The sequence below is a fragment of the Pteropus medius genome, unplaced genomic scaffold (genome assembly GCF_902729225.1).
Source record: "Pteropus medius unplaced genomic scaffold, Ma_sr-lr_union100, whole genome shotgun sequence".
In the NCBI taxonomy this organism is placed as follows: Eukaryota; Metazoa; Chordata; class Mammalia; order Chiroptera; family Pteropodidae; genus Pteropus; species Pteropus medius.
Genome location: NW_024340698.1, coordinates 5,202,309 through 5,218,464, shown reverse-complemented (window position 1 = coordinate 5,218,464; position 16,156 = coordinate 5,202,309). Strand labels below are relative to the sequence as shown.

The 16,156-nt window shown below is 37.7% G+C and overlaps 1 protein-coding gene and 2 pseudogenes across 1 annotated transcript in view; 2 read left to right on the top strand and 1 right to left on the bottom strand.

Moving 5' to 3' along the window:
• The window catches only part of ARHGEF6 (Rac/Cdc42 guanine nucleotide exchange factor 6), a 108,949-nt gene that overhangs the window by 27,122 nt on the left and 65,671 nt on the right, over window positions 1–16,156 (bottom strand). The window contains 1 exon segment of the mRNA XM_039875697.1: window positions 1,548–1,686. Within this exon segment, the coding sequence (XP_039731631.1) occupies window positions 1,548–1,686 (139 nt within the window).
• On the top strand, window positions 12,283–12,598 carry LOC120612425 (60S ribosomal protein L36-like; annotated as a pseudogene).
• LOC120613352 (uncharacterized) lies at window positions 14,941–15,059 on the top strand (annotated as a pseudogene).

Sequence of the window (16,156 nt, the reverse complement as noted above, 5' to 3'; positions counted from 1 at the left end):
CACTTATTTCTGGATTTTTCTGATAAACAAGGAGAGGCAAACTTCAAATGCCTCAGTGAACTGGTTTAGCTTTTGGAAAGGCATCCAGAGGTCAACATCTTCCCAAGCCTTAACTGAAATTTTATTCCTGCAGGCTTTACTAACTAGCTCCCCACTGCCTCCAGCTTTCTGGCAGGTCAAATAACCTGAGAATGTAGTTTCGCTCAAAGTTCATGCTTTCAATCCTTACAAATGCTGACAAGACCGTCAGTGTGCAACCTTTTTTTTTTTTTTTTTTAAAGATAATCTAACCCTTTAAAACCTCAAAACCTTTCCCCAGACACAGGAAGAGCAAGTAGGGTAAATGCAGCCTCCCCCAGTAGGCCCTCCTCTCCCACCCACACCTCAAACCCCATGTTCAATTGCACAAGAATGGCTCAAGAAACTCTCCATGTTGATTGGTTTTTAATAAGAGGATCTGGTCTCTTGATGAAAAAATATTAAATTATAAGGCCTCGATGAAATTTTCATATTTAGAAAAGATTATAGCTATGCTACAGCTGTTGGAAGTTAACTGTAAGTTTGTAAGCAAAAATTTTGATGTAAATGTATAGATGCATAGAGAGATAAACTAATATTAGACCTATTAATTAATCTTTAAGAAAATATCAGAAACTTCCATTGTAATCCAGAGTCAGAAAGCTGAATGACCACAGAGCTCTAGAGCTAAATTTTCCTGTCTATAGTGAAATGGTCTTTATATTTTCTAATGTTGTTTTGTTTTGTTTATCTCCCACAATAAAGTTGGTTCATATACCAGAATAGATTTCTTGGTTGATTTTGATTGAACCACTATCTACAGATGAGAAGGCAGAAGAAAACCTAAATCAACAAGCTAGCAGAGACTTGACAGAAGCAACAGGACTGAGGCTGGGAGGACTAAAGAAGGAAGAGTGATCATAAATATCTAATAGTAAAGGATGGGGATCTTTCCATTATAAGATAAACAAGTTAATGGTGATCATAGTTTATAACCCTATACTGTATATTTTTGATAATCAAGTAGATCTTAAGTGTTCTTATCATAAAAAAAAAAGGTAACTATGTGAGGTGATGGATTGTTAATTAACTTGATTGTGGTAATCATTCCACAATGTATATGTTATATTAAATTATCACATTATACACCTTAAAATATCATGTTGTATAACCTAAATATATACAATTTTATTTGTATTATTACTTTTATATATATTTTGATATATAAAAAATATATTGATATATATTATTGGTCAATCATATTTCAATAAAGCTGGAAAAAATAAATAAAAACACATAAAAAGTAAAAAATCTTCAGAGGAAAAAAAAACAACAACATCTTCTTATTTTGCCGCATGCTGAGGAAAAGTAAAAGCCTGGGAAGAGGGAAGATTGGATTAAGTAAATTTGGAAATCAAGGCTTTTTCTGAACTCTTCAGCAAGGCTAGCTTGGAGGCAAACTGGCAGCTTCTTCCAAAGCAGAGATCTATACTTTGTACCTGAGCTTAAAAAAGCGTGCCTTCCCTTACCTCCATATGCCGTTCCAACTCTTGCAAGAGAGTCACATACTTCTCCAGTCGCATGAATGGTTTGCTGAGGCTTGTTGTTAAAATGAGGATACCTGGGCTGGATGCGCCTTGATTTTCCATAAATTGCTCTAGATCATCACTAGCAAAATAACAAATACAGTTCTGTTACTGCTTAATATTCCATGTAAAGAATTACCAACTGAACATTATTTTATTGTCTTTCACAGAACATAAAACCAAATAAAATTTTGTTTCACTAGTCCAAATGCTGTCCAATTCATTTTAACTCAATTCAGTAAACCTTTATTCAGTTCCTCCTATGCAATCAGCACTGTGTGCAGCACCGAGGCTACAGTGGTGAGCCAGACACTCATGATGGCTGGCTTCATTTACTCGTCTAACAATGATTGTATCTACTAAGGCTCCATTCTCTGCTGGGGATACAACAGTGAACAAAACAAAATCCTCGCCCATATGGAGCCCGCATCATGGGCATAGGACATACAGTCTATCAGGTGACCTCAATGTCAGGTTTTAAAAAAAAAAAATTTCTGAGTCACTTCAAACATTCTAGTTATTTGCTGGTCAGATGCCAAGTGTCGCAACTCACCAAGTGCTCCCTATCACTGGGGAACCCACTTGTAATGTTCCAGAACAAGTCCTAAATTCAGATAGCAGCCTGTTTATGTGACTAATTACAAAGTCACTCAGCCTAGGATCTGAAACCAGTATAGCAAGATACCCAAACAATTTGGTAGAAAATGAAAAAAGATAACTATGTCCTATAAATATCTAATTCTAAGTTTGTGCTTTCTCTGCCCTTTAGCATCCTGTATATTATTTCCTTTCCACCAACAGATATTGAGTCCTGAGGCTGGAAGATCATTTTAATATACATTTCCACAAAATACAATTAAAGGACACCTATTGCCTGAAAGCATATTTTGAACCTTCTGCTTATCACTTGACCCCTTTACCTCCTTCATTGCCCATGCATACACAATCAGTCACTAGTCTTCTTGTATCTGTTTATTCCTTTTCATTCCCACTGCCACTGCCACTGCCTTAGTTTAGGCCTTCTCATCTTATCTGGTTCACTTCAATAATCCAACTGGTCTCTTGGATTTCCAGGCTTTTTCATTTCTGAACCATACTGCAGACCACCACTTTAAACTCGTTGCTTTCCTACTCAAGAACCTCTGATTACCTATGAGATCAAGTCTTAACTTTTTAGACTCCTACTAGCTCCACCAATCTTTCTCATCATTTTCCAACAGAAGATCTCAATTACAAAATGTCGTACTTATTCTCCCTAGAACTCATCTTATGCAGTGGTTCCTAACTATGGTGTATTGCAATAAGTTAGGAAATGTGTTCAAAGAAACTTGCTATCAGTATTAAATATTGGGTGGTGAGAATAGGATGTATCATAGGTTATGTTAATTTCTATTAATAGACTCTCTCCCTCCTTGGGTTTTGTTAGCAGGAGAGAAAGAGATGGCATTTCATTTTACGTACTAGCTTTGAGCATCACTTGTATATCAGAGGGGAAAAAGGCTGAGATCAGATATCAACTGAGTGGTCACATTTGATAATCGATGTTATTTTAGCAGGTGTTGCAGTCTTGCTCCAGAAGCGGCTGAGGGAAGTGCTCTGACTTGGAGTCATAAAACAGATTTGATGACCCTGGATCAGTGACCTAGCCTCAGCTGCCTCATCTGTAAAATAGAGATAAAACCTACTTCCTACTAAAACTGTGAAGATCAAATGCTTGAGGTTTATAAGGCTATTGTTTCATGCTAAGATCTTTGCATGCATTTGTTCTTGTTTAATATTCACATTTCAACACACGTGTTACCCTCATTTTACGGATGAGAAACTTGAGACTCAGGAGGGGTGAGTAACAGCAAGTACATGGCTAAGTTGGGGTTTATACCCAGATCTGACGTCAAAGTCTCAGGTCTTTCCATGACACTACACTGCCTCTGTACAGGAACGTATTTTATAAATTCTAAAGTACTTAGTAGATGCATTTTTATTACTATAATTATTATTCCAAGGCAAATATCTTGCTAAAATCACATCTTTAAAAGCTACCATTAAACTGGATTTCCAGCTTAATGAAAATTCAGTCGATGTTTAATTTCTAACCAAGAGCATAAAGTGTACAGAGATTTAAAAATTCATCTCATATGAAATATAATTAAGAAAATAACTTGAATTTGGAGAGTGCATTTGAGTAGAAATGTAATTTAGAGAAAATCACCTTGCTAATTTTTAAATTTGGTAAACAGGTCTTACTTTTTTCTTTTCATAACTAACTGCTTGCATCCTCAATGTTCTACTCTAGTACAACAAGGGCTACAACAATTAAAACTGCTAATGTGCATGCTGTTATTACTTTTCATGCAGCATTCTAACTTCTGGGCTTGTTAAATATTATAAAAGTTTTTTTTTAATTTTTCAATATAACATGAGGTCACTGGTTATTGGGAAGAAAAGAACATTTTACTAGTGCAGCAAAAGAACAAAACTGTCTTATAAAGCTACTGCCCATTATGATAAATAGATCCTGAAAGATACATTTTACTTAACCAAATAAATTTAATACATAAATGTCAGTGTACACAAATATAATATTCAAATATATATTGTTATATCAAAGAACAATCTGTCTTTAAAATGCATTTTTTTAAATTGTATACAGCCTGTTTGAAATGCCAGCAAGTTAAGACTTGCTTATCAAGCTTGACATGTTCTGTATATGTGATGTGATACAACAGAAGCATTTCTCAATGTATAAATGTTTGAAAGTCAGCATACATTTATCTCATAGACTTCATGGTGGATGGGGGCTTTAGTATGTTCTGGGTTGGGCTGGAAAGCTCAAAAAAACTATCTTACATTATAATATCACTATAGAACTTAACCCTCTTGTGTAACTGTGTTTCTGTGGAATCTTTGCATAAACTTCTACTTTAAATGATAACTCTACCTGGAACAGCTAGAAAAAGATCAGCTATTTCCCCTACCCGCCCTATTCCTTTCTTCTAGGCTGTCTGCTCCTTTTTTGTCCCTACAACTTTTTGTTTGTGTTCAGTCTCACTTGCTCCCTTCCCTGGTTCCTCAAAGATAGAAATAGAACAGAACCTAGTCTCAGAATTTTTCCTGTGTTCCTTGTGCCCAAGGCAAGTAAACAACTTTTGGGGTTTTTCCCAAAGTCTTCATTGTTGACAACAGTGATAGACATAGAGTCAATAAAACAAGAGGAAAAATACACAGCAATGTTTGTGATAGTTGCTGCAATAGAGATGGAAGTAAGGTCCAGATCTGTTTCAGCACTAACTCTCTCCTCCTCTTTTTTAACTCCAGGTCCCTCTCCCTTATGAAGAGGATGGATGCCACACTGAAGCACAGTAGAGAAGCGAGTATTTTTAAAAGGGAGAAACACAAGCTACAGTAAGTAGTAAGCCAGAGGGGAGAGAGAGGGGAAATCCCAAAAGACCTCACTCAGAGGATAGCAAAAGACCGGGGCAGCCATTCAAATATATGTAAATCTGGAGACATACCAAGGTTGGGGTCTGCTTATATATCCAAATTCAAATAATACATTACTGCATTTTTAACAAGGTGCCAACATACAATCATACAATTTTAAGGCTGCAGGCTTTCACATTGCCAATTGTCACAGGAATTTCTGGTGTGATATTGCCACCTGCAGGTTGAAAGGAAGAAGTTCAACTGACTAGCCTCAGGCTCACAGTGATTTTCCTGCTTCTAAGCATCTATTGCTTCAGCAGGTAAAGAACAGAAATCCACCAACGTCCTTATTTCAGCAGAAAACTTCATCTGACACAGGACTTTAATCTGAATTTCCTGTGAATTTCATTCAACTATGATTTTCATCTACTGTCAGCATAAATTAAAGATGTATATAAAATAGCTGAGATTATATTAGAAGCACATCTGAGGAAAACCTCAAGTATTTTAATTGAATTTTTATCCTTGACATGTAAATAAAACAGTAAGATAAAAATTCTGTTCTATGGGACTCCGGTGAGTCTTCTATCATTTCAAGTGACATTATAAACGTCTCAAAAAACATCACTAACCAAAATCAAGCAAAAAAGATATAATAATTCCCCCCAAAGTTGAGAATCTTTAAATTAACTATGTAACGAACTTTAAATCATAAAATTTGAAGGACACTATACTGTTATTTATAAAATTAAATTAGTAATATGGGTAAATTCAGTCTAAAATTTTAGTACACAGAGTTACCACAGAATGTTTTCTAAACACTATAAAAGTCTGCTGTTTGAGGTACACCATTTCTTTTTGGTATTTATCCAGCATTGCTGTTCTCGGACTAAAAGGAAAAGAATATGTTGGTAAAATGGGTAGCTAACATGTGGGGGATCTCTTTTTATTGGTACTAAAAAATTCGCCCTTATAGAGAGGAGAAAAAAATGGCGTAAATGATAGAGGCTCTGTTCATCCCTCTGGCGACCAAATCAAAGTTGTGACAGAAACAAGGAGCAACAGCAAAGAAAAATCGCCTGGGATCTAGATGAACAAGCCATATAACTAGGGAGAAATATAAGAAATCACCCTGCAATGGCAGAAGGTAGGACGGGGGGAGGACACGGGGCTGCCCAGTCCTGAGGGGCTGAGTGAGATGGAGGTTGCGGCAGTGGCAGAAGCCTCTTAAAGGGGCCGCGCCCACAAGCGGATTTTCGCCATAAGGACCTGCTTGCTCTGAGCACCAGTGCACATTCGGCTGCACGAAGGAGGCACCAGGGACTTACAGGGAGACGTTGTCAGAGTGAGGGCCAAGGCAAGACTCACTCTGTATGGAAGTGCTGGTGGTAGCCACTGTTCCCTGTTGAGCCCTCCCCACTCCCAGTGTGCAGACACAGCGCCAACATCAAACTGGATAACAAAGGTTGCTCCACCCAGAGGATTCCATGAAACTCCACTTCCCCAAACTTGCGGCCCTACCCAAGCTACAACCAGGTGTATCCTCAGCGAGTCAAGTGCTCCTTGCTGAGACTCACACTGGTGGAGGCAGCTGGCCTCGGTTTCTGGTGTGGCCTTTTGAGGCAACTATAAGCACAGCATCTGTGGATTGCTTGCTGAATCTTAACAGGTGGCCCCAGAGGGGCACAGGCTGGGGCTAAATTTGACTTTCAGCGGAACCCCTCTCAAGACTGTGCCACTGGACACCTACTTCACAAATCCAGACTAATAAGACCGGGAAACTTAGAAGCTTTGCTTAGTACATAGAAACAAACATGGAAAGGCAGCCAAAATGGGAAGACAAAGAAGCAGAAACCATATGAGAGAACAGAGATCCAGATATAATGGAGTCAAGTAATCTAACAGATGCAGAGTTCAAAACACTAGTTATAAAGATGCTCAATGAACTTTTGGGAAGTGTAGAGAACTCCAACAAAGAGATAAAAATGGAAATGGAAATAATAAAAGGAAACCAGTCTGAAATGGAGAACACATTATCTGAGATGAGAAGTATATTAAATGGAATAAACAAAATGAATAAAGAAAAAGATCAAATGTCCTGTCTAGAGGACAGGAAAGCCAATCAGGACACTCAATCAAAATGGCAAGGAAAGAGATGCCAAGACTATAAAAATAATTTAAGGAGCATACGGGACACGATTAAGGCTCTAAATATTCATCTGATTGGTGTAACAGAAGAAAATCAAGATGTTGAACAGCTGTTTGAAGAAATAATGACGGAAAACTTCCCTAACTTGGTGAAGGAAATGGACATAAAACTCCAAGAAGCTCAGAGAATTCCAAAAATCAGAGAATTCCAAAAATCAGGGATCCAAAGAGGCCCACACCAAGACACATCATAATTAAAATGCCATAGGTTAAATACAAAGAAAGAATATTAAAAGCAGCAAGAGAAAAAGAATTACTTATAAGGGAACACCCATAAGACTGGCAGCTGATTTCTTAAAAGAAGCTATGCAGGACAGAAAAGCTTGGCAAAAAATATTCGACAGGATGAAGACCCAGGATATACAACCAGGAATAATTTATCCAGCAAAGCTATCATTTAGAGTCGAAGGACAGATAAAGAGCTTCCCAGACAAAAATAAGCTAAAGGAATTTATCACCACCAAGCCAGTATTATAGAAAATGTTGGAGGGACTTCTATAAGAAGCAAAAACATGTATCAAAACCAGGAATAAAGAATGGTAACAACTACATTCCTATCAATAAGTACCTTAAATGGCAAAGAATTAAGTGCTCCAACCAAAAGATAGAGTGGCTGAAAGGATAAGAAAACAAGACCCCTACAAATGAAAAGGAAGGGGATAGAAAAAGTTATTGCTTTGATGGACCTAGAAGGTATTTAAGTCAGACAGAGAAGGATAAACTCTATGACTTCACTTATATGCGAATTTAAGGAATAAAAAGAACGAACTAATCAAAAACAGACTCACAAATATAGTGGACAGAGATGGGGAGTTTGCGGGGCTGGGAGAATGGGGTGAAACATTAAAGAAGTACAAATTAGTAGCTGATAGATGGTCAAGGGGATGGGGAGCATGGCATAGGGAATGCAATTAGCATTAATACATTGGCTAGGTGGAGGGTCAAGGGAGGGAGGGAGCAATTAGGGAGATCATTTTACTAACTATATAGATGTCTAACCAAACTACTGTATACTTGAAAATAATTAAAATTTAAAAAAAATTTTAAAAAATTAAAAATTTTGCCCTTATATATATAGGATGGCTATGTATCCATCACAGGAGAAATGCCCATGAACCATTTTTTTTTCTTGATTGAAGATAGGTAGCTAAATATGAAAACATTACTGGAAATGATAAAAGCAAATTTAGGACTGTGGTTCCCTCTAATGGGGGGGTGGGGAAGGAGTAGAAAATATTGGAGTGTACATACAGGACTCCAATTGCAGCTATAATTTGTTTCTTAAGCTGAATGGTGGGTTTGTGGGTATACTTTATTTTATCTCTGTTTCTTGTGTGCTTGAAATATCCATTTTTTTTCCCTAAAAAACAACTAGTAGCTGGTAGAAGATGAATAAGTAGAAATGGGTAGTGTTGACAACTACCTTGTGCTATATGCTGTGGACTTTGTATGTGCTATTTCATCTAATCCTCATAGCAACCCTACAGGGTAGGTGGTTTTATCTTCACTTTACAAGTGAGGAAACCATGGCTTAGAGTTAATTACCTTAGGAAACACAACTTATAAGTGGCAGAATTGTAAATTGAGACAATATAAAAGTGGTAAAAAGTTTAGGCTGAGATCAAGGAGCATCACGAAGGGGCTTAAAAGAAAATGGTACAGAGTTTCACTTTCAGGAAGATGGCATGAGATACTCCATGAACCCCAGGGAAGCAAGCATAGTAGTGGGAACCATAAAAACAACCATTTAATGTCTCTAGAAATCATCTTAATGGCATATGATATATGAAAAAAAACACATTTATTCAAAAAAAATTCTAAAACTCATGAAGAACAGGGAAAGTTGAGGCATTTAAGCTATGACCTGCTATCTCCCCTATCCTTCCTTCCCACCTCAGCTTGTCACAAGCTCCACTCCAGGCAAGTGTGGCCAAGAAGACAGGCCTCCCTATTCCCTCAGTTCTCAATTCAAGGACAAAATCTCATCAGCTTCAACTAAGTCGAAAAAGCTGAATTCCTGGCAAGGGTGACTGAGAAGTTGAAGGCTTCCTTCTCCACTCAGCCCCCACACATACAGAGGAGGATCTATCCCAAGAGTGGCAGACTGAAAATAGTAGGGCCTAATCACCTTCACTTCAGCTCACTTTTAGGGTACTGTGCTGGAAGAGGCAAGCAGAGAGTTATTGCCCTGCTCAGCACTTAAATTTGTGGCTCAAAGATGTTTCCAAGGGGGAGCAGCAGTCCTAGGTGCAGAGAGTTCTAAAGCTTTCCCGAAAGAATTGGTTTTAGTTGAAAAACAGAGAGAGTAGTGGGGTGGGGAGGGGTTGGGAATTTAAGCCTAAGGGCTCTTGTAAAAACAATAAAGATTTGGGGGTAATCAAATAAGAAGCTGGTAGCTCCTTTTAATTAAGAGCAACAAGCTAAACCATAGTCTAGCTAGGTCACTAGAGAGAATTAAGGAAAGACAGCTAAGAAGGGTCGGAACAGGCTTCCAGACAAGACAGCAGAGGAGGTAAACATTGTGCTCACCTCCTCCCACAACCACATCAAAATTATAACTAAACTACAGAACAACCATCATTGAGAATCACCTGAAGTCCAACTGAACAGAAGTCCTATAACAAGGGACATACAGAAGAGGCCACATGGAGACTTGTAGGAGGGCCAAGACTCGAAGTGGGCTGCTCTCACACCCACGTGTGGCAGTTGCGAATTGGGAGGGGTATCTCAGCTGTGGAGGGCCCCTGTGAGGATAGATGGGTTCAAGCCCCACACCAGGCTCCCCAGCCTAGGGTTCCAGTGCCAGGGAGAGAAGTCTCCATAACTTCTGGCTGTGAAAACCATCAGAGATTATAGCTGAGAGAGATAGAGGGTTGCAGGTGTCTCAGGTTTTTCCCTTAAAAGCCCAGGCATGAACTTACTGACAGGCTTGCTGTTTCTGAGCTCTAAGAGCACTGGGGCAGCAGCTTGAAAGTCACCAAGGACATACAGGTTGAAACTGAGTTATCTGGTTTCAGGGCAAGGGCTGGAAGGGCAGCTTTCACACAGAAGTGCTGGCAGAGGGCATAGTTCCTTTGTTAAGCCTTTCCTCTACCCAGCCTGTGGAAGCCATATCCGGGTCTCCATCAACCTAGTTTGCTCTGTGCTGGTGAATCCCTGAAAACCTTTCCCACCCAACTGTAGGTCCACTTAAATGGCTTCCAGTGGTTTTTCCATACAAATGGCCTGTTTTGGCTCATGCTGAGTCTGGACTTTCCTAAAATCTCTCAAAGTTTCACAAACCAAAAATAAGTAGCATATGGCCTCAGCATGCCCTATACCTCTTGCTAAGCAGCCCCAAGCCTGGCCTCAGTTCACAGCTTAGCCTCTTCCAGGCACCTCCAAGCCCAGTTCAAGTGGCAATCATCTGCAGATAACGTTATAGCTCATATCAAGTGGCCCCAGGCAGGATACAAGGAGCAGCTTGGCCTGCACCAGAGGCCATCCCAAAAGGCCCAATAACCAACATGTCCAGTTGACAACTTCACACCACATGCCCAAAGGGCACATTGGCCTGGCATCAGAGCCCTGCTGAAGCAAGTCCTGTGTAATAGGGTCAGCCCCTGCACAATAGCTCCTCTACTGTAGTCATGGCCAGTCCTCTCAACCAATCAGCCTGAGGGTAAATACCTCCCATTAATGAGCAAACAGCAACCAAGGCTCAACTACAACAAGAAAGCACACACAACCTACACAGTGACACAGCTGGAGCACCCAGCTCAGGTGATCAGGGAAGACTGCACCACTGGGACCCACAGTATACCTACTACATAAGGCCACTCTACTAAGACTGGGAGATGCAGCAGCTCTACCAAACACATAGAAACAAACACAAGTAGGCAGCTAAAATGGGAAGACAAAGAAACATGTCCCAAGTGAAAGAACAGAACAAAGTTCCAGAAAGAGAACTGAACAAAATGGAGACAAGCAATCTACCAGACACAGAGTTCAAAACACTTATTATAAGGATGATCAATGGTCTCAGTGACAACTTCAATAAAGAGATAGAAAACATAAAAATGGAGATAGAAAAAATAAAAACCAGTCAGAAATGAAGAATACAATAACCGAAATGAAGCATACACTAGAGGGGATCAACAATAAATTAGATTTAGCAGAGGATCAGATTAGAGATTTGGAAGAGAAGGTAGCTGAAAACACCTCATCAGAACAGTGAAAAGAAAAGGGAGTCTAAAAAATAAGGATATTTTAAGAGGTCTCTGGGACAACATCAAATGTGCCAACATTCGCATCATAGGGATACCAGAAAGAAAAGAGAGAGAACAAAGGATTGAAACTTACTTGAAGAAATAATGACAGAAAACTTCCCTAACCTGGCAAAGAAAATAGACATAGAAGCCCAAGAAGCAAAGAGAGTCCCACACATGAACCCAAAGAGGCCCACATGAAGATACATCATAATTAAAATGCCAAAGGTTAAAGACAATGATAGAATCTTAAAAGCGGCAAGAGAAAAGCAGTTACGTACAAGGCAGCTCCCATAAGACTGTCAGCTGATTTCTCAACAGAAACAGAAGGGCTTGGCACAGAATGTTCAAAATGATGAAAAGCAAAGACCTGCAGCCAAGATTACTCTACCCAGCAAGGCCATCATTTAGAATTAAAGGACAGATAAAGATCTTCCCAGATAAGAAAAAGCTAAAGGATTCGATCACCATCAAACCAGTATTACAAGGAATGTTAAAGGGACTTCTTTAAGAAGAAAAAGAAAATATCAAAAATATGAATAAAATGGCAGTAACTACATATCTATTGACAAGTACCTCAAATCAAAAAGAATTAAGTGCTCCAACCAAAGGATAGGGTGGCTGAATGAAAAAGAAAATGAGACCCTTACATATGCTGCCTACAAGAGACTCAGTTCAGATCAAAAGACACACACAAACTGAAAATAAAGGGATGGAAAAATATATTTTATAAAAATAGAAATGAAAAAAAAAAAAGCTGGGGGCCCTTCCACCACAGCAGCCATTAAAGAACAGCAGCCATGGCTCTGCACTACCCCATGGCCATGGGCCTCAACAGGGTCACAAGGTGACCAAGAATGTGAGCAAGCCGAGGCATAGCTGCCGCCTTGGGCACCTCAGCAAGCATAACAAGTTCATGCAGGACATGATCCAAGAGGTATACAGCTTTGTCTCCTATGAGCAGCATGCCATGGAGCTGCTCAAGGTCTCTAAGGACAAGCAGGCCCTGAAATTCATCAAGAAAAGGGTAGGGACACACATCACATCAAGAGAAAGAGAAAGGAGTTGAGCAACGTCCTTGTAGCCATGAGGAAAGCAGCAGCCAAGAAGGACTGAGCCCTATCCCTTCTGTAATAAAGCCTTTTCAGAAAAAAAAAAGCTGGAGTAGCAATACTTATATCATTTTTGCCACTTCAATTCAACATGGTACTGGAAATCCTAGCCAGAACAATTAGGCAAGAAAGAGAAAAGGCATCCAAAGAGAAAAGGGAGAAGTAAAATGATCTCTGTTCACAGAAGACATGATTTTATATGGAAAACCCTAAGGACTCCACAAAGAAACTGATAGAACTAATAAATGCATTTAATGAAGCTGCAGGATACAAATCAATATACAAAAGTCAGTTGCATTTCTATACATTAACAATAAACTATCCCAAAAAGGAAATTAAGAAAAAAAATTCTCATTTATAAGAATATCAAAAAGAATAAAATACTTAGGACTAAACCAAAGAGATCAAAGACTTGTACACTGAAAATTAAAAAAAAATGATGAAAGAAATTAAAGAAGACACAAACAAGTGTCCCATATTCACGGATCAGATTTCATATTATTAAAAATGTCCATACTTCCTAAAGTAATTTACAGATTCATTGTAATCCTCATGAAATTCCCAGTGGCACTTTTTTTACAAAAATAGAAAAACAATCCTAAAATTTGTATAAAACTTAAAAGGACCCCAAATCACCAAAACAATCTTGAGAAAAAAAGAACAAAGTAGGAGGCCTCATAATTTGTTATTTGAAAACATATTACATAGCTACAATAGTTAAAATGGCATGGTATTGGTATAAAAATAGGCAATAGAACAACAGAACAGAAAAGAAAGCCCAGAAATATTTTTATATGCTTAATCAATCTTCAACAAAGGTGACAAGAATAAACAATGGGAAAAGATCATCTCTTTAACAAATGGTGCTGGGAAAATGGGATATTCATATCAGAAAAATGAAATTTGACCCTAATCTTACACCATACACAAAAATCAAATCAAAATGAATTCAAGACTTAAACCTAAGACTTGAAACTCCAAAACTACTAGAAGAAAATATAGGAGAAAAGCTTCGCAACACTGGTCTTAGCAATGATTTCTTAGATATGACGTCAAGAGCACAGGAAACAAAAGGAAAAATAAACAAGTATAACTACATCAAACTAAAAGCCTTCCTCACAGGAAAGGAAATAATCAACAGAGTGAAAAGGCAACCTATGCAACAGGAAAAAATATCTGCAAATCATATATTTGATAAGGGGTTAATCTCCAAAACATATTAAAAAATGAACTCCTACAATTCAATAGTAAAAACACAAATGACCAGTTTAAAAATAGACAAAGATTTGAATAGACATTTCTTCTAAAAGGACATGCAAATGGTCAACAGGTATATGAAAAGAAGCGCAACATCATTAATCATCAGGGAAATGCAAATCAAAATTGCAGTGAGACATCACTTCACATCTGCTTAGAATGGCCATTATAGATAGATTGATTGATTGATAGATATAGATAGATAGATGATGATGATGATGATGATGATGATGATGATGATGAAGATAGATAGATAGATAGATAGAGATAGATAGATAGATATAGATGTGTGTGTATGTGTGTGTGTATGTGTGTGTGTGCAGGCAAAGATGTAGAGAAATTGGAACCTTAGCGCACTGTTGGTGGGAATGTAAAAAGGTGCAGTCGCTATGTATAGAAAACAGTATGGAAGTTCCTCAAAACATTAAAAATAGAACTACCATATGATCTAGCGATCCCACTTCTGGGTATTTGTCTAAAAGAATTGAAACCAGGATCTTAAAGTATTTGCATTCCTGTGTTTTGTGCAACATTATTCACAATAGCTAAGTTACGGAAACAACCTTAGTGTCCATTGATAGATAAATGAATAAAGAAAATGAGGTATGTACATGAAATACTACTCAGCCTTTAAAGAGGAGGAAATCTTGTCATATGTGACAATATGGGTGAACTTTGAGGACATTATGCTAAGTGAAATAAGCCAGCCACAGAAGAATAAATACTACATGATTCCATTTATATGAGGTATCTAAAGTAGTCAAACTCAAAGAAGCATAGAGTAGAGTGGTGGTTGCCAAAGGCTGGAGTAAAGGGGCAATGGGGAGTTGCTGTTCAATCAATATAAAATTTTATTTATGAAGGATGAAAAACTTCTAGACATCTGCTGTACAAAATTGTGCTTATAGTTAAAAGTACTATTCTGTACACTTAAAAACTGTTTAAGAGGGTATACTCATGTCATTTTTTTTACCACAATAAAAATAGAAGGGAAAAAAGGAAGTGGAGGAGAAATAAAATTTTCTTAGACAAACAAAAATTAAGGGAAATTATTGCCAGTAGACTACCTATGCAAAAAATGTTAAATGAGTCTACAGCCATGCTGTCCTGAACAAGCCCTATCCCATCCGACCTTAGAAGCTAAGCAGGGTCGGGCCTGGTTAGTACTTAGATGGGAGACCACCTATGAAAACCAGGTGCTGTAGGCATAAAAAAATAAGGGATTGTAAGCTGACAAGGTCCTTGCAATCTGTGAGGTCAACCAAGGGTTGCCTCACCTAAAAAAAAAAATGTTAAAAGAAGGTTTTTAGAAAGAAACTTGGATCTACATAAAAAAGGAAGAGTATCAGAGAATAATAAATTCAAGTAAATACAACCTTTTCTTTTTCTTATTCTTAATGGATATAATAGATAACTGTTTAAAGTAATAACAGCAACAATATATTGGGCGATTTTTCTGTATAGATAAATGAAATGAATTAAAACAATGTTAAAAGAGGTGAGGAAGAATTGAGAATGCTCTAAGTACCTGCACTATCTATGAAATGGTAAAGTGTTATGCAAACGTGCTGTTAGTTATAAATGGATATTATAAACTCTAGGGAAACCACTAAAATTTTTTCAGAAGAAGAAAAATGTGCTACGAGATAAAAGAAAATGAAATAATATAAAATGTTTAACTAAAACTAGAGATGGCAGTAAAAGGAGGTGGTGGAAAAGAAACAAAGAACAAGTACAATGAAAACAGTTACAAACATAGTAAATATTAATCCAAGTATATCAATAATCTCTTTTAATATAAATGGCCTAAATATGCCAATTAAAAGACAGAGACTGTCAGAATAGATTTTTAAAAAAGATTCAAGTGTATGTTGTCTACAAGACACAGATAGATTAAAAGTAAAGTGATGGAAACTCTATACTAACAATAATCAAAAGATAGCTGGACTAGCTTTTTAAAGGTTTTTTTTTTTAATGCACTGATAAATGCTACAATGTAGATGAACCTCACAAGCATGCTAAGTAAAAGAAGCCAAAACCAAAAGGCTGTATGTTGTGTTATTCCAAACTTAAATGAAATGTCCAGAATAGCAAATTCATAGTGACAAAGTGTTTTTCAGTGGTTGCCTTGGGTTGGTAATGGGGAGTGACTACTAATGAGTATGGGTTTGTTTGAGAAGTAATAAAAATGTTCTAAAATTGATTGTGGTGATGGTTGCACAACAATACACTTTAAATGGGTGAATTGTGTGGTATCTGAATTAAAACTCAATAAAGCTGTTATATAAAAAGGAAATGGCAACAT